General features: G+C 40.9%; 1 protein-coding gene across 3 annotated transcripts; it reads left to right on the top strand.

Annotated features, from left to right (window-relative positions):
• The first annotated feature begins 3,055 nt into the window (after positions 1–3,055).
• Positions 3,056–22,039, top strand: RFC3 (replication factor C subunit 3). 3 transcript variants are annotated; one of them, XM_077810219.1, is made up of 9 exons: positions 3,056–3,221; positions 6,242–6,379; positions 8,424–8,491; positions 12,841–12,938; positions 14,343–14,524; positions 14,917–15,053; positions 15,175–15,273; positions 18,640–18,709; positions 21,719–22,039. In XM_077810219.1, exons 2-9 carry the CDS (start codon positions 6,311–6,313, stop codon positions 21,908–21,910), a joined length of 915 nt encoding a protein of 304 aa, XP_077666345.1. In that variant the 5' UTR covers positions 3,056–3,221; positions 6,242–6,310; the 3' UTR covers positions 21,911–22,039. The 3 variants fall into 3 exon arrangements, with proteins under 3 accessions (XP_077666345.1, XP_077666332.1, XP_077666338.1); XM_077810206.1 differs by lacking the exon at positions 3,056–3,221 and adding an exon at positions 3,231–3,455; XM_077810212.1 differs by lacking the exon at positions 3,056–3,221 and adding an exon at positions 3,262–3,408.
• Positions 22,040–23,558: the final 1,519 nt, after the last annotated feature.

Below are 23,558 nucleotides of genomic sequence, written 5' to 3' on the forward strand. Positions count from 1 at the left end.
CCCACTCACTCCATCGCTTGCTCTCCCCCACTCTCACTCACTTTCACTGGATTAGGGCAGGAGGTTGGGATGCGCAGGCTCTGGGCTGCGGCCAAGGGGTTCAGAGCGTGTGAGAGGGCTCCGGGCTGAGCCTGGGGCAGGGGGTTGGAGTGCAGGAGGGGGTGCAGGGTGCAAGCTCTGGAAGGGAATTTGGGTGCTGGAGGGGGCTCACGGCTGAGGCAGGGGGTTGCGGTGTAGGAGGGGGTCGGGGTGCAGGCTCCGGCCAGGCAGCGCTTACCTCGGGTGGCTCCTGGTCGCGGTGGAGCGGGGCTAAGGCAGGCTTCCTGCCTGCCTTAGCCCCGCTGTACTGCCAGACTTTTAGCAGTCTAAAATCTCCCGGTTTGGCTTCAGTAGCCTCTGGGAGATAAGAGTCCAATTCTGGGAGACTCCTGATCAAACCAGGAGGGTTGGTAATCCTAGTTATTTACAAGGCCATTTATGAGTTCATTCTTTGTCCACTGTTACCCTCTAATTCCTTAATTCTCCTTGCATTGTTTATCCAAGGTCTACAAATTCAAGCCTATGCTTAACTGCTTTGCAAAAGAAGGATGGACTTTGTAATAGGGTTCTCAGTGGGCCAAGGGGCCTAGTGGTTAGTGTCCACTTAGTTATGAGGCAGTGATAGGGGAGCCTGGGTCCACCCACTTCACTGGGCTCCGACCCAGGACCCTTGGAGGGTCAGCGGTGTTTGGTCTAGGGGTGGGCTCTGAGCTACCTTCCCTGGGTCACTTCCTACCACTGCTTTTCTCCCTCCGCTTCTGGTCACAGATAAAGAAAAAGGAAACCAAACTGTCAGCCACTGAGCTCTGCATACAGTTCTGTTCCTTCAGGGATTCTTCTCTAGCCTCTTCTGACAGGAGCCTTTCAGGATAGGTCTACACTCCTCCCCACCCTCCTCCTTCTGATCAGGGCTGCTTGCTTCCTTTTCAACCCTGTCTCCAGTTGAGCATGCTCTGCAGGGTTGGAGGGGTGGGGCTGGCTGGCTCAGTATAGTCCTTTAACCCCTTCCACTCCAGTGTGGGGTTTGTGTAACTCATCACAGACTTAAGCACATGCTTAAAATTAAGTACATTATTAAGTGCTTTGCTGAATCAGGATATGAATGCCACCATCTTCTTCTTAGGAAAGACTTTAATATAGTCCTAAAGAAATTTGATAATGATCTGATCCCACAAGGTGCTGAGAGCTGCTGAATCTCTTCAGTTCTCCTTGATTTCAGTGGTCATCAAGCGCACACAGCACCTCCCATATAGGACACATTATCTCCCAGGATTGAGCCCTAGATACTTAAGACTAACCTCATTCATAAAGATTTTGTTTTCATTAGTACTTTCTGAAGCCTGTGGAATCTGTCAAAGCAGTTGTTAGCTGACATGAGTTAACAAAAAACAGTATCTTTGCGCTGGGAAAAGTGAATAGATTTGTGACAACACTAACTGGCATTTCCGATAAGGAATTATTACAAAATCTGCAATTATAAATCTGCCATGACACTGACAGATGCAAGAGAAATGGCACATCACTTAGAAATTATTAAAAAGTCAGGTAACTGATCAAAGGGCTCTGAAAGAGCTTTAAGAGATCACTCATAAATATTGCTGTCCAAGAAAAGTGCATAAGCAAAACAAAAATGCAAAGCCAAATCATAATGGAACTTGGTAAAAAAGCAGCAGGTAGTGATGTGTGATAGTGCCCACATGTGAGAATAACTGCTGAACCAAAAATGCAAACCTGCACAAAATAGGTTACTTTGGAGCGCTGTGCATAACTAAAGGGACTGAAGAGTGAAGCACTGTACAGGATACTGATGCATCTGTCTCCACAAGCTCAGACTTGCGTAGTGACAATGCAGAAAAGCAGTGCAGGATGAATTTTCTAATTCATAGCAAACTATGCAACTAAAACAGATTCTAGAATAAATATGATAGACGTAACTATTTTAGATGGATAAAACTATATTACTGACCAATCCAAACAATCCCTGCCCCCACTTAATTTAGATAGCCTTGGAGGAACATTTAGATAACTAAGGTAGTGATTTGGGTGGTTGTGTAGATTGCAGCTCTTTGAAGATGTGATGTACTGGAAAGTGGGCCAGGTAATATTGGTCTGGTCTAATAAAAGATATTAGCTCATCCACGTGGCTTGTCTCTCTCATATCCTGGGACAGACACAGCTACAACTACACTGCATACAACTAATGAGAATAACAGTCACATATGAAATTGTGAAGCAGTTCAAAACCACAGGAAAGTACTTAATTCCAAAGATGGTGGGTGCACAAGTATTCTCAGTACTTGGTGCTTCAAGTGGATTTTGTGCTCTTAATTTTTCCAGCACAAAACAAATAAAGTATATAATGCACAGAAAATGGAGATGATTTTTTAAAATAGTGTTACATGGGAATGACTTGAATTTACCCAGAGATGGAAATCAGTTGTGAATAATGGTAAGAGATTCATTGACCACTTTACGGATGAGTGAGAACATTTCCTGATACCGGCAGAGTGCTCGATCCAGGTGGAGCTGCCATCAGTGCTGTGGCAGTGGGGCAGGGCACTGGTTTGCAGGGGTTTTGCAGCTGTGATGCAGAGGCACTGTTTTGGAGCTGAAGCATGTTGTGCAGCGTGCCAGGCTGTGGTGTTGCGACGCCACAGAACTGGGATGTTGTGCTGAAGCGCTGCAATCTGTCACATTGTGGGGCAACGGGGGCTTGGGCATTAGGTGTGTTAGGAGGCACAGTGTTGCGCAGCGGTCGGCGGGGAGAGGAGATGCCACGGCACTGGCACGCTATGCCAAGGGGAGTGTCACAGAGCGGCGCTGCAGACCTTGGCCTGCCCGCGCGCTGCAGGAAGTGGTGCTGCGTTGCAGGGGGCGGGACAAGGCGCAGGCGGCAGGCAGGCTGGGCGGCGGGAGGCACCGGCCGCAGGCAGCTGCGGTGGCTCAGGGCGCTGCGCTCTCGCGGCACTAGGACGCTGGCCCGGGCGGGGGCTCACGGTGCTGTGAGATGCCCGGCGGCGGGGGGCGGGGGGCGTGTTCTGCGCTGTGGTGCGGGGTCCCCCTGAGGGAAAGGCCGCGCCCTGGGCACGGAGCGATCTGCCCCTCCCCAGCCTGGGCGGGGCGGTTCCGAGCCCCCGGCGCCTTCGCTCTCCTCCCCTACCCCGCCCTCGCGGCCTGCCTGGGTGCGTTCCGTCCGCTCCGCATGTCGGTTAGGTCTGTCCCGAGGCGGCCTCCGTAGTGGGGCGGCTCTTCTCGGCGGGGCTTGAGGGGAGCGGGAGAGCCGGGGCGGCGCGCGCTTTTCAACTCCGCTCTGCCTAGGCCTCGCAGCGATGAGTCTCTGGGCGGACAAGTACCGGCCCTGCGCCCTCGGTAGGGTGGATTATCACCGCGAGCAGGCGGCCCAGCTCCGCAACCTGGTGAGGGACCCGCCCCCCTCGCCTCCGGGCCGCGCGGGGGCAGCCCCTGCGACCCTCCTCTGGAAACCCCTCCTCAGGACCGCGGCCCAACTTCTACCCCCTCCCCCGCTGGTACTCCCCCATCCGCGAGGACCCCTGCCTCCCTGCTAGCCCCGTCACCCTCTGGGACCCCCCTCCGGCCCCCTCCCCAAATCTCTCAGCATGGCACGGGAACCGCCCCCATCCCCTTGGGGCAGCGGGGGCGCGCTCTTTAAACCAACACATGCCCCGCGGTAGCCGTGTTACGCGTCTCCTGGGGCTGGGCCAGGCGCCTCTGCTTTACTGGTGGGAGGCTGCTGTCCCCTAAGTGCTGGCTTAGAGTCTGATGCTGTTCCCAGTCACGCACAGCTGCCAACAGAGCAGACTCTGCCCTCTAGTTATTGGTGCTGAGTTCCTGCTTGCTTTGCTTAGGGAGGCGAATAAGGAGATGAAGTTTTGCAAACTCTCTTTGTGCATGTGACTTTGTTTTATTAAAGCAAGGGGTAAGAGCTACAGTTTGTGTTACGTTTCAGAGTAGCAGCCGTGTTAGTCTGTATTCACAAAAAGAACAGGAGTACTTGTGGCACCTTAGAGACTAACCAATTTATTTGAGCATAAGCTTTCGTGAGCTACAGCCCACTTCATTGGAACTGTGTGTTAGGTCTGTCTCAGGTAGCAGGATGTTGACATCAGACTTGCCTGCTCTTCACTACTGTATATTTACTTCTGTTACAATACAAATAACAATAAATGTGTTAGTCTCTAAGGTGCCACAAGTACTCCTCGGTTTTTTTGCTAATACAAAATGAAAAGTGCAATATCTGAATAAAGGTAAGTCTGGCTGGGAAGAAACTGTGCACTGTAATATAGTCACTCTATTGGAAATGTATATCCCAATATGAAAACTGATAATGAGGAAATCATTTGCTAACAGTCCAAATAGTACTTTCCTGGCTCTCATTATGACCATTTAATCCCTGCCACAAACAATAAACAGAACTCTTTTAATCTTCAGTGTGCTTTACAAACAATTAATTGTAACAGCTGATAGCCAGATTTAAAATGACACCTGTTCTTTGACCCAGGATGGCACCTTGGTGTGGTGTCTTCACAGCAGTGTTAGCTCAAGGTACAACTGAAGTTTTGCCCAACTTTCTTTCTACACACACATCTCTCTAGCTTGAGTTCTAACTGGTTTGTCTGATGTGGGAGGGATGGGATGGGGATGGTGTTTGATGTTCCTGTGCTTTAGTAGTGCAGTGGGGATGAGCAGTGAGTTACAACTCATCAGATGTTTATCCAATGAAGCTGCTAATCCAGTCACCATTTTGCTGATCAAATTGCTCTGGGTGTTTGAATGTTGTTTCACAGTCTCGTCATTCTCAGGCTTGGTCTGCACTTAAGTTACGTCAGCATAGCTACATTGGTCTGAGATACGGAAAAAATACCCATACCCTGACAAACATAGCTATGCCAACAAAACCTCCAGTTTAGCTATGTTGATGGAAGAGGGGTTTGTCAACATACATAACATTGTTCATAGAGGTGATGTTCCTACACTGACCTACTCCTGTAGCTGTAGGCTGCATCTACAGCACGGGGCTGTGTCGGCATACCTATGCTGACATAGGCTCTGTAGTACTGTAGACATACCCTCACTTGAGTTAGGCTAGCAACTCATATGGACTAACTCAAACTAACTTGCAGTGAAGACAAGCCCTGATGTGTAGGGGAAAAAAACATTTCTCTTCTTTAGAATACACTCCATGCAAAGGTTTGCAAGCATTTTACATGTGTTATTGAATTAAGCCTCACACCATCACTATTACCATTAAGCAGATGGGGGAGGAAAGAGGCACAAAGAGATTTATTAGTATGATTTTCAGAAATGCAGAGCACCCACATCATCCATTGACATCTACGGAAGCTCTTGGTGTCCAGCACTTCTGAAACCATCAGATCATAAATGACTTGGTCAGGGTCACAGGGATTAAGGTCAAAGATGGGAATAAAACCCATGGATACAAAACTGAATGTATGTTCAAGCCCCCAGATGTCCTGAGTATTATCCAGATTGTCTAACTACTAGATTCACTCTTTGCATTCTGTGCTTGGTATATCTAACTAAAACTAACTTTGAAGGTAGATATTAGTGAAATATATTTTTAAAACTGACTACTGGCGCTCTCAGAAACAAAAACTGGTTTTGTCGTTGTAAAGAGACACTCAACTTAAAAATTATGCCTTTGTTTGAATATCTTTATATTACAAGTAATACTCATAGTATATTGTAGCTGAAAGAGAGCAGAGACATAGTTTTCTCTATTAGTTTATTTTGTGGATAATTTTACCGTTTCCCTGTGTCAGTCTGTTTCCCATTTGTGAGAGCTTTTCACTTAGCAACAAGCACGACAGAAACATTTTTTTAAAAAGATGAAAGTGATTGTGTCACCACAAAAATGGGCAGGAGTCTCAGGAGCAAATATAATACCTGAAAGTACTTCAAACTCTCTCTCAAAAAAACCAAAACAAAACATCATTTTTAATTTTCAGAGGCACACAGCATATATGATGGAAGTGTACCTGGAAGAAAGAAATTCAAGGAGCCACTAATTCTGGGTTATATTTTAAACTGAAGTACTGTAGAATTGTATATGAAAAATTATTTAATAGTAATGTTGTAAGCAAAGTCCTCATCTGATGCAGTTTGTTAATTTCCTAACATAGGGGAAACATTACTATAATTAGTTTTATTGCACTGTTTGCAGGTTCAGTGTGGTGACTTCCCTCATCTGTTAGTGTATGGACCATCCGGAGCTGGAAAAAAGACCAGGATAATGTGTTTGTTAAGGGAGCTCTATGGTGCAGGAGTGGAGAAACTGAGAATTGAACATCAGAGCATAACAGTAAGACATTTATCATGTGCATTTTTTAAAGAAAGTAATTGTGTATATATACATCCTCTCTTTTGTATACTAACATGCTGAGTATGTGTTCCTATAGAGAAGTCCACAATAGCAAAAAGAAAGTCAATAAAATTCAAAAATGTTCATATTTCTTCACCTCAGTAGAAAGTTCAAGCTCACTTGAAAAATTGGTCACTTGAACATTTTCCTCTGACCAAGTGAATTTTAGTTTGTCAGTCTCCCTCACACTTGCACTTTGTGGCCAGGCTGCACTGCAGGGTATATCCTTAGCAGTAAGTACTGAGGACCAGATTCTGAGGTTGATTTCTTTCATGTTCCTTTTATTGGCATTACTTTGAATGTACTCGAGTATTTGAGATCAGAATTGGGCCCAGCGCTTGAATTTTTGCTTCATGTTAACTCAAATTTAAACTAACTTTCAATTGATAGAATTCAGTTCATCTATGTTGTGGCCCTTACTTATAAACCATTAACGTTATCTTTCTCCCATTTATGTTTGTGATAATTTGTTATCTAATCATTCCCATAGTGACAATTTCAATAGGAGAAGAGATTTGTTTCAGTAATTAGCTGCCCGGGGAACAAGGCAGCCACTTGAAATCTATTGTTTAAGATGCTGTGTTATCAATTAAAAGTCCTTATTGGGAAGGGGTTTTAAAGGGTGACTGGATCAGTCTAAGTACTTACTTGGGAAACAGATATTTGATAATAAAGATCTTGTTAATCTAGCAGACAGACATATAACAAGATCCATTGGCTGGAAATTGAAGCTAGAAAAGTTCAGACTAGAAATAAGGCACAAATGTTTAACAATGAGGGTAATTCATCATGGGAACAACTTACCAATGGTTGTTGTGGATTCTTCACCACTGGCAAATTTTAGATCAAGAGTGAACTCTAGAGCATGTCTTTTAGAAAAACATTCAAACAGGAATTAATTCAGAGACTATGGCCTGTGTTATACAGAAGGTCAGACTAGATGATCACAGTCGTCTTGACTACATAATGAATGTATGAATCAGCAAAATCGTCAGAGGAACACTAAAATTTCATAGTATGGTCAATAGAATTTCTCCCGTTATTACTTTTTAATTCCTTCAGCAGTGGTCTGAATATCATATTTGATATGGTAGGTAGAGCATTATCACTGATTCTAACATCTTATTACAAGGTAGTTTTTCTTTTTCATCGCTGTTACTTAAAGGAAATAATTTAGTAACGATTACACCTATAGTATCCTTGCTTGACTAGTCATTTCCTTCTGTGTTAGAACAGGCATATGACAGTGGAAACAAACTAGTAGAATGTTCTGGGTATTGGTGTGAGGATAGGCGCATCAACTGTACTACTTCCTTGTGACTCAGCTAGAAAAGAGAAACAGATTATGATGTTTATAGGGAAAAAAACCCCATCTAATTAGTCCTAGAAAAATTTTCTGATAAGTCAGTTGAATTGGAGGAGATTCATTGTCACCATAATAGGAAGAAATACACTTAAACACTGTTCTGGACATAGTGAGAACATATCCTGTTAGTGGTAGAAATATACCAGTTTGGATCCAAATTCAGAGGCAACATAAATGTTCTTATAAATTACATCAATAACAGATTTGTAATTACATACTGTGATAAAGGGACTTCCTCCCATGTCCCCCCACTTCCCTCCAAAAAATCATTGAGAGGAAACCTTCCTGATGTCTGCAAACTATTTCTCTAAAATGATTGTTTGAAAGAGACAGCACATTATCATGTCCAGAATCTCTATTAATTCTGATAGTAGATCAACTCTTGTAGTAAACAGCCATCGTTATCTTTTTTGAGGTTTAACCACATCCCAATACTCCTGACCTCCACTCACGTGGGGAGAAAGATGTACGAACCTAACCCCAAATCCAGGTCTTTTGCCATAATGCTGCTGTCAGGCTACCAGATCTGCCAATTATAATTCTTCAAATCCAAAAATTGACTTTTTTTAATATTAAAATAAGATGCTTTGAAATCTAACTTTTTTATTTTCTACACAGACACCCTCTAAAAAGAAAATTGAAATTAGCACCATTGCAAGCAATTATCATCTTGAAGTTAACCCAAGGTAAGTTAATAATAAAAAGGATATTTAATTTAGATATTGTACTTGAATGACCACATTTTCAAAAAGTCTTGACTTCTAAGGATTCAACCTCTTACTCAAGCAAGTAGTTTGTTTAAAGAAAAACTTTTGTTTGGAGGTTTAGGCCCTAAATGTGCAGACCAGGTTTTTGAAATACATAATTTTGGATGATGAAAAACTTGGATTTCCTATGTTAATCGAGTAGTTTGCTGTCTTACCAGCAGAGTGTGCATACAAATGTGAGTGCTGGGTCTTACAGATAGGTGGATCTGCAAATTCAGAGGTCAAGTTAAGACAATTTTGAAAACATGGCCCTGAATGATTTTTGTTTTGTCTTGTTCCTCCTTTAATAAGAATGCAAAAACTAAAGTTAAAAGTAAGCATGGTATACAAAATATTTTGTAGTAAAAAAAAAAAAAAAGCTCAAGTGTGTTTCTGGTCTAAAATACAGAGAATTTTAGTGTTTCTCTGATGATATTGCTGATTCATAGATTCATGATTATATAGTCAGAAGGAGGATTGTGATCATCTAGTCTGAACTCCTGTATAACACAGGCCACAGGACTTCTGATCAAATAAGTTGACTTTCTTCTAATGTTTTAGAAACTACTTGTAGATATACGAATTTAAATATTCTACTCCAAATGCAAATATCCTAAAATGTAGACTACCTATTAAATGTATACAATACCAGTCCCTACTTTAGTGTTTTTTGGTTAGTATCAGTGTTGTTTACCATTGTGCTTTATTGATCGGAGCTAAAACCTAACAGTTTGAATAAGTAGGTCTTGAATTGGCCATCTGTATCTTCTATGTGTATGTTACTGAACAAACAGCATATAAATCTGTATTCTACTAATGTTCATGAATGTCAGTATCAGTACAGCCTATAGAATTCTGATTGAATTATCACTCCATGTCCAGGGAAGTAGTCTGGTACATTTAAGTAATATGGAGCACAGTAAAAGGTCAACAGAGAGAAAATGAACTTAAAGGAAGGGGGTGGAAACATACAGGTATTAAATCTATTATAAACGTTTGTTAAACAAAGCAGTTTTATTTCCTCCAAACTGTTATACAGATTTCATCTGTGACACTCAGGGCATTGCCTGCTGGTTACTTAACTTGCCATGGGCAGATGCTCTTAAATGGAGTCCCCTGGATGGAGAAGGAGAAAACAGTACATACACTTAAATTATAACTCTGCTTTGCCTAACCATCTTCGCACTGAAATGTCTGAAACAGTAAAATAACATCAAGCTTAGCCTACCCCTTCACCCATGAAATTATTAACCAGACACTTTATTATAGCAGAGAGGTACCTGTATTAAAATAATTGTAGCTTAATCACTGAGAACCTTAGAAAACTGAAACATAAGTTAACTTTTGTATTCCTGCACTAAATTTTCTATATGAGATATTGATGAAGCCTACTGGTACTAAACCTGTTAGAACATAAGATTTTTCTCATTGAAAGTGCCTTTTGTCCTGAATGCTCGTAAAAGAGCTAAAGAACCTTGAGACAACAGATCATTCCATCAGCTGTCAAACCACTGACATATCTATGATGACATACATCATTTCAAGGAGTAGCAATTCTATCATCTTAAAACCAGACTTAAATGCCAAATCATGCAAATTAAGATATCGTATGGAGTCATATTTGATTCATAACTTGCATATTATGTGATGAAAAACTTCCATTATGAAATTTGGATGTCCCCAGTTCCAAAGCAAAAGCTAGTTTTAAAATGAATATCACTTTTTTTATTGGTTGTAGTCACAGAGGTATGCTTTTTAAATGTATTGCATTTGTGAGTCACTGAAAGTATATGGCACTGAGAAGCCTCTGTACTCCATCTTGCTTAGTCTTGATATCGGTTCTGTCACTTGTTGTTTGGCACTGATGTAGGGAATCCATACATTCTTTGAACTTATCACTAAATGTTGTATGGCATTTGGATCAACTGCTCAGTTATGGGGTCAGAAGGATCTAAAAAGTCATTGCAGAGAATGCATGGTTTTCTTTTGTAAGCACACTACGTTTTTTGGTTTTGGGGGAAAGTTGGCTTCAGTCCTATACCTGAAATAGCCATCCTTGACAATGGTGACACTGATAAACTTCCCATTGCTGGAGAATCCATTTTTCCCCTATACCCTATCGTTTTGTGAGTCTCCCCTCTCTTTGTAATGACACCCCTGGAGGGTACATCTCCAGGGGGTGAATTATCTTGGGACCTTTGAATCTAAAAGCAGCCAGTAGCTTGAAGCCAGTAGCAGAATCATAAGCTCCTATTGGTGGTGTAGCAGCTAGATGAGTACAGAGAGCCACACTCTTAGTGTGGGTTACACTGAAATAATTTAGAAAATAAACATGCCCACATTTTCTGCTATAAGAGACAAATCACCACATAGGGGAAAAAGAGAAGGGGCTACCTAATCTAATCGCCTTCTATGATGAGATTACTGGTTCTGTGGATGAAGGGAAAGCAGTGGATGTATTGTTTCTTGACTTTAGCAAAGCTTTTGACACAGTCTCCCACAGTATTCTTGTCAGCAAGTTAAAGAAGTATGGGCTCGATGAATGCACTATAAGGTGGGTGGAAAGTTGGCTAGATTGTCGGGCTCAACGGGTAGAGATCAATGGCTCCATGTCTAGATGGCAGCCGGTATCAAGTGGAGTGCCCCAGGGGTTGGTCCTGGGGCCGGTTTTGTTCAATATCTTCATAAATGATCTGGAGGATGGTGTGGATTGCACTCTCAGCAAATTTGCGGATGATACTAAACTAGGAGGAGTGGTAGATACGGTGGCAGGTAGGGATAGGATACAGAGGGCCCTAGACAAATTGGAGGATTGGGCCAAAAGAAATCTGATGAGGTTCAACAAGGATAAGTGCAGGGTCCTGCACTTAGGACGGAAGAATCCAATGCACCGCTACAGACTAGGGACCGAATGGCTAGGCAGCAGTTCTGTGGAAAAGGACGTAGGGGTGACAGTGGACGAGAAGCTGGATATGAGTCAACAGTGTGCCCTTGTTGCCAAGAAGGCCAGTGGCATTTTGGGATGTATAAGTAGGGGCATAGCGAGCAGATCGAGGGACGTGATCGTTCCCCTCTATTCGACATTGTTGAGGCCTCATCTGGAGTACTGTGTCCAGTTTTGGGCCCCACACTACAAGAAGGATGTGGAAAAATTGGAGAGAGTCCAGCGAAGGGCAACAAAAATGATTAGGGGTCTGGAACACATGTCTTATGAGGAGAGGCTGAGGGAACTGGGATTGTTTAGTCTGCGGAAGAGAAGAATGAGGGGGGATTTGATAGCTGCTTTCAACTACCTGAGAGGTGGTTCCAAAGAGGATGGTTCTAGACTATTCTCAGTGGTAGAAGATGACAGGACAAGGAGTAATGGTCTTAAGTTGCATTGGGGAAGGTTTAGGTTGGATATTAGGAAAAACTTTTTCACTAGGAGGGTGGTGAAACACCGTTACCTAGGGAGGTGGTAGAATCTCCTTCCTTAGAAGTTTTTAAGGTCAGGCTTGACAAAGCCCTGGCTGGGATGATTTAATTGGGGATTGGTCCTGCTTTGAGCAGGGGGTTGGACTAGATGACCTCCTGAGGTCCCTTCCAACCCTGATATTCCATGATTCTACCTTCTTATAACAATTTCAGATAAAAAGAAAACAAGCAATGTTGGGGGCTGAGTAGGCGTACTTCAGAAACTTTCAAGCTGACACTAAACCTGCAGTTTCTTTTGAACAAGATCTCCACTTATGAAATCTCTAGCCCTTTCCATGGCCACATGATGTGGAGGAATTCATAATGCTGGAATCAGTGTTTGTGTTTAGTGAAAGCCATGTGTACAACTGGCTGATTTAGCATTTTTGCCAAAGACAAAATGACCTTTTAGAAAGCTGAGAAACAAGAAATACTGGATTTATATGCCTAAATTGTTGGTAAGAAGAGATGTTAAAAGCGGATTTCTCATACCATTACATTAAAATCATGCAGGCACAAACATCATTTGTTGCAGTTACTAACTGGTCTCCCTCCCCACATACGTATAAATGCAAGTCTATGTAGGGTATGAGTTTCAAAATGTTAGGACAATAGCTTGTCAATAGCCACTTAATGTACAGATTAAAGATTAAATGAATTCTAAACTCAGTCCATCTTGTGTTCTTTCTTTCTTTAAAAAGCTACATTTTAGGCTTTTTTTAAAAAAACAAACTGCCTGAGTCGCTACTTAAAAGAATGTACTGTAGATATGGTGTGGGCATTTTTAAAAGAAATAAGTGTTCTAACAAAATCAATTATCTGAACTCTTTGTACAGTGATGCAGGAAACAGTGACCGTGTGGTAATTCAGGAGCTATTGAAGACAGTAGCACAATCCCAACAACTTGAGACAAGTACTCAAAGAGATTTTAAAGGTTAGTAAAACAAGTTAAATGTGGGCCAAAACTTTGGAGGAGAAAAGTTCTGTGACTGTTTTGACCAGGTCTGAAGATGTACTTGAGAAGTAAACATGTCTCTCTTCCACCTTGTATCTTCATCAGTTGCCTCAGACATTTCTCTCTTTATGGCATTGGTTTGTATTTGACAGTGAAGAGTAGTTCTGTGATTGTAGCAAAAGATGTTGACGTCGCATAGATGCAGCTCTTGATTTGCTTATTGTTACTGTGAGCTACATATCAGCCTTCCCAAAACTTGGTCACCTTTCATGCTTCTTTGTCAGAGAGTGGTGGCCATTATGGATGTATGTATGTGTGATGGTTGATAGACAGCCCATCAGTAGCAGCCTATTTCGTGTGGCATTGGTAGCAAAGGGAAATGAAGTAGGACTGAGTGTCCTTCATATATATTTGTCACTTTCAGTTTCTTTATGCTGTCCTACTATGTATGAAGTGTTCAGTGCAGAAATACTTCATACGTGGAAGAACTACAGAGGGAAGGTGGCTGCTAATCTAAAAGATATCCATTTTCCTCTTCACTGTTTCCAAATATAAATTGCTACAGCTGCTTTCCTCGCAAAAACCAAGAAACCCCACAACCAGATAAACGCAAAAGGAAAAATGAGACAAACCCAAGAAAGATGAGAGAATAGAGTAGAAATAATGTACTAGTGGTCCTACCTTTGATATGCCATACCATTTTCTTCACCGTTCTCAGGGAAACATTAAATTTGAGCTATTACCAAATTTTACCAATCTGCTACAATCCAGTAAAATATGCCCACTAACTACTTTGAAACATCTTTGGATAAACATGGAGAGCAATGTGCATGGAAGGGCCTCCTACGTTCAGCACAAGGGGTTTTCTACCTCCCCCACTCATTAAAATTAAAGTATGAGTTTGTAATCAAAGGAGTGTACTGATAAACTATTTGCTTTAATACTTCCTTACACCATAGGTTCTCAGAAAATTCAGCTGCAACCCTTTCTTAAAATTCTTGGGAAAACAAGCTAGCTACTGTATTAGCCATAGTATAAGCAGTACAGTGACTGTCTTGGCCTTCAAACCTAATTTGATTATTTGCATCACAGTAGCACTTACAGTCCCTGTCTTGAAGAGAGCAAAATGTAAATAGGCAAGACTGATGAAGAGTAGGAGGTAAACAGATGTAGAAGATGAAATGGCTTGAGCAAGGTATCTCCTCGTCTCAGTGACAGTTGAAGATAGAACCCAGGTCTTCTGAGTCCCAGCCCAGTGGTCCATGGGACCACATTGCACCTTGCTTGCTGTGCGCCTTGCTTCATTATCTTTCTAAAATTACTTTTGTTTACTGTGAAACTCTTCTAATAAAGATAATTTAAACTTTTTTTTCCCTCTGGCAGTGGTGCTGCTGACAGAAGTTGATAAACTTACTAAAGATGCTCAGCATGCGTTGCGAAGAACCATGGAGAAGTATATGGCCACCTGCAGATTGATCTTGTGTTGCAATTCCGTTTCAAAAATCATTGCACCTATTCAAAGCAGATGTCTGGCAGTGCGAGTACCTGCTCCCAGTATTGAAGATGTAGGTTTGGAAGCAAAAATGAGCCTCCAGTAGAAACTTAATCAGACAAGTTTTGACTGTGTGTATGTAAAGTATATTACAGAAAATGACCCGTCTCTGTAGTCCAGGACTTGCCTTTGATCAGTATGCACAGTATCCATTGACTGGGCAAACTGGAGCTGCTCCCTTATACCTGGGTGACCTCTGCAAGAAAGCAGTGGCTGTTCTAGAGATGCTTAAGCCTGAAAACGGTCTTTGGGCTTTGAACTGTTTCACTAAAGAGAGACAAGATGGATGAGGTAATATCTTTTCTTGGACCTCATCCACCTTGTCTCTCTAATATCCAGGGACTGACAGCTACAACTACAATACATATGTTAGCTATATCGTCATGGTACCTTTTTCCCATCTAGATCTGTCATGTGTTGTCCAGTGTGTGCAAGAAGGAGGGGCTGACTCTTCCTCAGGATCTGGCTCGGAGGCTAGCAGAAAAGTCTGGTAGGAATCTTCGGAAGGCACTGCTTATGTGTGAGGCTTGCAGAGTTCAGCAGTAAGTCACTGGAGAAACTAATGTAGGTTACTCTTTGTGTAAAAAAAACAAACAAACAAAAAAAAAAACCACATTTGCTCTAAGCTTGTTACTAAAATATGAGAGATTACTTGTTGTGCAGGTATCCTTTCACTTCAGATCAGGACATCCCTGAGACAGACTGGGAGATATATCTGAGAGAGACTGCAAATGCTATTGTCAGTCAGCAGACTCCCCAGAGGTAGGTGGGAGCTATTTGGTTCTGACTGTAAATTATTAGGGTATCAGAGTACTTCTGAGCGTAAGAAGTGTTTTATATTAAATGTTTTATGGCATTTTAATAGCTTTGTACTGGAATGCCTCTGCTTTGCATCCAAAGGAAATGGGTTTAAAGCCTACGGAGGTGGGTAGATTGGATTTCAGAAACTAATAAAGTTAGCCTCTGTCACAAAATAAATAAGCAGGACACACAGTTATGATGTGATTGTGCTGAATTTATATATTCATTATAAACGCAGACCAGGTACCCTGGAGTTCGGTAGCACTAGTCTGAATTTGGAAGCCAGTTCTGGTCTGTTTTGCTCTAAATGATAAAGTGGTAAACAAGCTAAAAGTTATTTACCTCATGAAATTTAAATCATGACTGAGCTTTGTAGCCAAAAGTATATGGAAGTTTTGGGGAAAAGTATTCTGATAATTTGCCCACAGACATATAAGACTTCAAAATTGAGTTAGACAATAAAGTTGTCCTAGTTTCTGGATGTTGTCTCATTTCTTAGTTAAAGTGAAATAAAACACTGTTGCTACTGTGATTGTCTAACATAATTTCTCTGTATTTTCCTTATTCTGTTTTGGATTATTGTGCCAGTGTTTCAAATTGTTCTGACCCTCGCTTGGTCTTATGCTCCATTCAGTTTGTCCTCTGCTTAGTATACGTTAAAATGCCACTACCACCACCAGTCTGAAAACATCTAGTGCTGCCTAATGTTGCTTTGTTTATGAATGTTTTGTCCCTAGTCTCCCTTCAAGTCAATAGATAGTATCATGATGGAGCAAGAAAGCATCTTTACTAGAGCCATTAACACATGCATAAAGTTCTGGAGTGTGCTTTACTTCTTTGGGCTTGTTTTAATTAAGTTGGTGGGTAAAACCCATATTCTACAACTGCAGTGTTGTAGGACAATGACAATATTTCCACTAACTGCAATATATCCTGGAAGACCTGGTAGCTAAAAGATTTTTTGATCATATACCTGTACTACTATTGTGGATTTGATTCTGATATGACATTTTAGATGCAGTCACTGATACAGGGTACTCTCCTTTTTCCCTTTTGTCTCAATGCCTGTGTAAAGTTATTTAAACTTGTACATTGCAATAATGAGCCAGTTCTTTTTCTTTCATCAAGCCATTGAGTGGCATTAAAGCATTGAAACCATATGAATGGTGGAGGCCATATAGCCTGGGGAATCTGGCACTGATCTATTAAATGGCAGTTTCTAGCATACAGATCTGATTTTTCTTCTGCATTGTCTGTAAAGACCCCAAAATATGTACTACTTCAAATCTGTCATCTCTAAGGCAAGTTTTTCTTTAGACATAAGGAAAAAGGATTGTCTTTTGTTGCTGAGAGTTCCAGCATATAATTTTTTACTTTTTTACAAAGTAGAAATGTAACACTTCAGTTACCCTGGCAATTAAATCTATCACCAAATGCAATGCGTCCACAAATTTTCGTATCTTAATCTTCTTCAGGATGTCTCTAATTTGGGCTGCATCATCTCCTGGATCACTTTCTGTAGTTTGTACCAAATGAGTGACAGCCAAATGATGATGATTTTTGAACATTATCTTCAGTACTCTGGCTTGCGTAGTAACCTAGCATACATAGTGAAATCCATCAACAACAGACATATTAATGAACCCATCAGCAAGCACAATAACAAAAACTGGTAACTGGCTCCTTTGCGGCTCCCTTTCAGTTGGATTCATGCAGTTAAAGTTTTTTTTTAAAATAGTATTGACTCACTGGGGATCACGGAAGAAATGAGTTGAATAATGGAATTGTAGATACTTATTTTTGGTTTTGCTGGATCTAGAATAATTTCAGTGTGTGTGTGCGTCTGTCCTAGTGAGGCAGCATGGTAGATGTGATTTTTAGTTGCTGAACAGCTCTTTGTAACATTGTACAGTATCAGGTAACAAACTGGCTTGTTCACAGCACTGCTATTTACAGCTGAAGCTGATGGATGTGGTGGTTGTTTTTCCATAGTACTATGAAACTTCCCTCTTTAGCTGTGAAGAGCAGTAGCGTTGGCACTAGTTCTCTGTTGCTCTGGTGCATTTATGGTCACTGGAAACAGTTGCTCATTTTGTAAAGATATAGTGCTGGCAGAAATAGAATCGCACTATTTTGAAGCCCTAATGGGAGGCATGCTCCCTATGATTCTATTTAAACTCAAGTGCCTAGCCTTCTCCCTGCACCTCATTTAACTTGCCTAAATTAATGTATTCCGTTTTATCTGTGTATTTATTTATTTATTTTTTAAAAATTCACATCAATAAGTTGTTGGAATATAGAGACCAAAGGATAACTTCCTCCAAGCCCTCCCTCAAATCTTCGGCGAAGAATCCTTTTATTTTTGTAGGTGTAATTTTTAAGGAAGAAAGCTCTTGTGTTGTCACTAAGAGTCTGACTCATAAATTAGATATCGACAGTAATTGGAATGGAGTCACAACTATATTTTAAAAAAAAACAACAAAAAACAATTCACAAGGCTGAGAACACACATAAGTGACATAATGGTAAAAATAACAGATGCCAAGGCACGGTAACTGCTGTAAGATCAAATTGTCCCTAATAAATTTTCTTTGTAAAGGACAAGCTTATTCTGTTATTTCCTCTACCTATTCACATTCCTCTTTGCAAATTACCTTCCTTTTGTAATGTAGATTTTTTTTTTCTGTCATCTGTGTCATTGCTGTATGATCTAGAGATGGGGAAAAAACAGTAATCACCTACAGTAAGTGCTAGCATTTCTGGGTATCAGACTTCAGATAAGATGAGACAAAGTGGCTATCAAGAGACAGTTATTGCCAGAGGTGAATTTGGTGGGAATTTATCACTGGCCATTCTTCAGTTATGTGGGCAAGATGACTGAAAGGTGTAAACCAGCAACATAAAAATGAATCCTGATTTCTAATCATTTTGTGGCAACTTCTCATTGAACTTGGACAAAAGTCACACTAAGAGTTAAAAAAAAAAAAAAAAAAGTGGGGGGGAGGGCCAAGAACAGCTTGTTCTGGAGCCTTGTATCTTCCAGATTCATCCTGAGCATATCATAACTACTGTCCAAAACTTTTTTATTAACCCCCTCCCCACTTCTGAGTTATGTAACATGCATATTGAGACTGACTTTACATCGTGGGAGTACTTCAGGTTGATTAATATTAGAGGAAGGCTTCAGGCTAAGGGAACTTAATTATGCTTGGCAGTCCATGTCTGGGGTTTCAATAACATTGTCTAATAACAGAGCAAATGTTTTTTAGAAATATAAAATAGGCTTTGTGGACATTATTGTAACACTTCATGATTTCATTCCAACAGGTTACTTGAAGTTCGTGGACGGCTTTATGAACTCTTAACCCACTGCATTCCTCCTGAGATAATAATGAAGGTAATTTAATTCGTCAGCACTTACTTTGTTCACCTCAACCAGAGCTAGGAGAATCCAAACTTGGGGCAAAAGGATTAAAATTACATTTTTTAAAAACAGTTTTCAGGATCTTCAAAGGGACAGCTCAAGTGCTTAAAGTTAAGCATGTGCACAAGTGTTTGCAAGATCAGGGCACAAGATTGTATGCTCCTGAGGGCAGGAAATTTTGTTTTCTTCTTTGTTTTGGAAAATATCTAGCACAAGGCATGGTTCAACTGTAATCTAAATAATTCAACATTAACAATAAGGTCCAGCTTTTACAAGACACAGATCAGATTGTCTGTGAGCCAGAAGTCTTTGCTACTCTATCTAGTTCAAATCCTTTTATTTAACAAATGTTTTTAGTTGCATAATATCTGTGTGCCAAAGCCAGTGACAGCTTGATTGCCTTTGTTAGATTGAATTATCCAAGTTTTGGGGACTGGATAAGTGGGTTTAAAGCTGGACTAATTTAGAATGCTAAGAGTGTCTACTTAGTTTACTAGATAATCTGCATTTTGCTCAGCTGAACACAACAAAAAATACAGGACTCTTCTACTCTACCTGATAATTGCATGCTAGAAGGCATCCCCATGTTTTTTGAATTGCTGGTGGCTGATATGCTATTGATTATGGGGTGTTATTGGGGAAGCTCCATAATTCATAGTGTTCTTGCCACAGCATTTTAGAGGTGGCAGCCACCTGCTCGCAAAAAAGATTGAGGAATACCTACAGGGTCAGCACTGAAACACCTGGACTTGCCCTGGAGGATAGCGTCCCAGCCTGTACGGTACATGGATGGTTGCCTGAAATAGCAAAGGTGAAAGACTGAAATGGGAGACAAGGTGCATTATTTATTGGGGAAAAAGGGAGGTAATATCTTATTAAAACAAGATAATTCTTTGAGTACCAACGGTATGCTCAGAGCTGAGAAAACATAGTGGAAGACATAGTCCCTGCATCCAAGAGCTTGCAGTCTAAAATAGAGGCAGACATTACATCTAAACAGATGTGATACACAGGTTGGGAGTCAACTTCAAGAGTCAGTGCTTTTTTGTAAGTGTAAATGGTATCGAGGCCTCATGAAGGAAGCGTGACATTTTAAGAAAGGGACAGTGATTCAAGCGTAGAAGTTTCTATGGGAGATGGAAACAAATGGAGCAACCAGGCAGGAAGTGTGGAGTGTAGTCAGCATGAAAGGATACTGGAGGAAATGAGGGCAGAGTTGAAATTAAAGATAATATTGGGAAAATGTAACAACAGCATTAACCTCTATTTATATTGACAAAACAAAGCTCTGATTAAATTATGGTAAAATCCTTGACATGTCAACTGACTCGTGTTCCTGACACATTCTGTTCAGTTATGCTTTTCCTTGTCCTTTTTGCCCTATTGTGGGTTGATGCCATTGAGAGCTTCAGTTGTCTTGCTGTGCAAGTGCTCTCTGTCTTAAAGATAAATTCAAATACTTGTTACTAACATGTTTGAAGACACCAATATTTGGCAGTGTCCTTAAGTGCTTAACTAACTTAAACTCTTTGTATGCAGTCCAGGTGTAGCCGTGTTGGTGCTGACTGACCTTGTCTCTTACACTTTTTATTGCATTAGAGCTGCTTCTGCAATAGCTTTATCCCCTTCTTCCTCAAATATAAAATTTTAATATTAAGACCTTTGTCATTTTTGAGGTGAAGTATTGCAGTAGTCTCTCTCATGGATTTGTTTTTTTAAAATAAGTCATTCTGTTGGGATGAGCTTATTTACATCCATTCCTGATTAATGCTATTGAGATTCACTTCCCTTGTCAAATGAAGAATCCTCAAGGCTATACACTTACTTGCAGTTCGCAATGACATTAGTAGGGGTTGTGCACAGTCAGTTTATTAATCTATTGTTGTTAGTGAGGCAGAAATTGTTCAGTTGCACCATTGTGTCACCTGATTTTACAGGATGAGGAATTTATCCTGAGAGAGAAGTTTCTGAAAAGACAATGTTCCACAAGTGTTTATGGAATTCAAAGTTAGTTCTATTGGATAAATGATGTGATAGCTCTTGAAAACTTCTGCTCTGCTGGATCACTGAGTGAGTTCAAAATCATGATGTTACTTGCTCAGCTATTTCTGGGAAAATGATGGTGTTGAATAGCATAGCCAATTGATTTTGGTTACAGTTGTGGTTCAGTATTAAAAATGTTCAAGATCAAACAACCAGGCTCAGGCAATTTATTACCTACAAACAAAACAGTATGATACAGGAAAGAAAGTTAATACACCACCAGTTCTTCCGGGACTTCTCTTCTCGCAGCATGTTCAGTTCAGCTTACAAGGAGGGATAGCTCAGTGGTTTGAGCATTGGCCTGCTAAACCCAGGGTTGAGAGTTCAATCCTTGAGGGGGCTATTTAGGGATCTGGGTCAAAAATTGGGGATTGGTCCTGCTTTGAGCAGGGGGTTGGACTAGATGACCTCCTGAGGTCCCTTCCAACCCTGATATTCTATGATTCTAAGGCATGTTACCAAAATACACCACTTTACTACCTCTATTTATAATGGGGCTATTCACCAGCTAAAACCCTCTAACATCATCTAAGATTCTACCCATCAGTTTCAACTTGTTTTCTGGTACCACGGCATACCCCTTATTCTTTTTGTTTTGGATACAGCATTTTAGGTACTAATAGGCATGAAGGCACCTCTTGAGCTTGTACCTACGGCAGAGCACTAATGTATCTTGTCTTTGATAGGTTTCCTATTTTCTAATGCCAAAGCTGACTGAATTTAGCTTTGCAAGGTATTGTAGGGTACTTGATTTGCGTGAACAGAATTGTGGGGAGAGCACAATACATTCAGATAACATAATTTCCCAATACCTGCACATATACCATGTGTAATACTAGTGAATATAGTATATGCTATGCCTAACAATAGTATCTGTCATGCTACCCTGTTTTTGAAATATTTCATCCTTTTAAAAACTGCCATATTTTTCTCTTCTAGGGCCTTTTGTTGGAACTTCTAAATAATTGTGATGGGCAACTAAAAGGAGAGGTTGCACAGATGGCAGCCTTCTATGAGCACCGACTGCAACTGGGCAGCAAAGTCATTTATCATCTGGAAGCATTTGTGGCAAAGTTTATGGCACTTTATAAGAAGTTTATGGAGGATGGACTAGAAGACATGATGTTCTAAGACATCACTGAACTTAAATAGTATAAAATATGTCACAACAGTGACAGTTCTGCTAATAACATAGTCTACTCCTATGAGACTTATGTTGTACAAGCTGTAGTCAAAGTCAATAAACTCTCATTTACTTCATTGCATTATGATCATTGCATTTGGTAATAATAGCCAAATAAGAGCAGAACTTTGTTTATCCTGAACACTTACGTCTTCAAGGCAGCCCAGTCATCTTTAACTAACTAGAAAGCATGTAAGCTTTCCAGAAAGACAGTTATAGACTTTAGTTATATCTGGCAAGGTCACATTCTAAGCTCAGCAGTGTTAAGTCTAGCCAGTACCTGGCTTACAGAGAGTAACCCATGTGCTCCATGAAATGAAATTGATTTTTCCAATGTCTAATGATTGTGCATCTATGCACTCTCTAAGAAGACCCTTGAAGAACTGTTCTACTCTGAAAATGTACTGTAAAAAGGCTTTGAGGGGATCCCATGTATGCTGTCCCTTAATAGCTCCCATATGTAGTTTTTGTCAGTTTATAAGTGGCTTTTCTAACTGTCACACCTGCAAAACTTATCCTAGGATCTGAAAATCCAGTTGGATTCTTTCCTTGTGTAATAAAGATGGTGGTGGTTAAACTATGATTCCATTGGGATTGCAGAAATGTAACTGGGAGCATAACTTGGCCTGCAACATCTCTTTTGTTGGTGATATATGAGCCGGAGCTGAAACCAATTAAAGGATTCATTTTTTATCGCAGTTGGCTTTACATAAGGATGTATGTGAAAAGGCAAGAACCCAGCTAGACTTTCAGGTCCCACACCAAGTTTACAGGCTGGAAAATTTGATGACGACAGTCAGTGGGAGACAAACAAAAAATCCCACAATGCCATTTCTTCAGTTCTTTTTCAGAGTAGAGGCGTGCTTTAAAATGAGTTCTTGCCACTTGTGTTCACTGAAGAACCAATGACAGTTTTGCATAAGAGAGATTTGCTCCAGTGTCCTGGCCAATTCCAACTCCAACTACCAGAGGAATTTTAGGTAGACAGAATATAGTTGCTGAAGTTGTTCTTCCTCTTCTGAAAGTTTCTGGCACAGAATATCTTTTGCATTTTACTTGAAAGCAGCTGCATTGAAATGGTGGATGAATAATCACAGAAATGTGGGTCTGGAGGGGACCTCAAGAGGTTATCAATCCCAGCCCTCTGCTGAAGCAGGACCAAGTAAACCTAGACCATCCATGACAGGTATTTATCCAACGTGTTAAAAACCTCCAATGATGGGGATTCTACACCCTCCCTTGGAAGCCTATTCCTGAGCTTAATTACCCTTATAGTTAGAAAGATTTTCCTAATATCTAACCTAAATCTCCCTTGCTGCAGATTAAGCCCATTACTTTTTGTCCTACCTTTAGCTGACATGGACAACAGTTGATCACAATCCTCTATAACAGCCCTTAAAATGTGAAGACTTTTCAGGTGCCCCCTCAATCTTCTTTTCTCAAGATGAAATTTGCCCAGCTTTTTAACCTGTCCTCACAGGTGAGGTTTTCATAACTGTTTATCATTTTTATATATGCTCTCCTCTGGACACTCCAGTTTGTCCACATCTGTCCTAAAGTGTGACACCTAGCACTGGACACAATACTCCAGCTGAG

Source organism: Eretmochelys imbricata, chromosome 1 (genome assembly GCF_965152235.1).
Source record: "Eretmochelys imbricata isolate rEreImb1 chromosome 1, rEreImb1.hap1, whole genome shotgun sequence".
NCBI classification, from domain to species: Eukaryota; Metazoa; Chordata; order Testudines; family Cheloniidae; genus Eretmochelys; species Eretmochelys imbricata.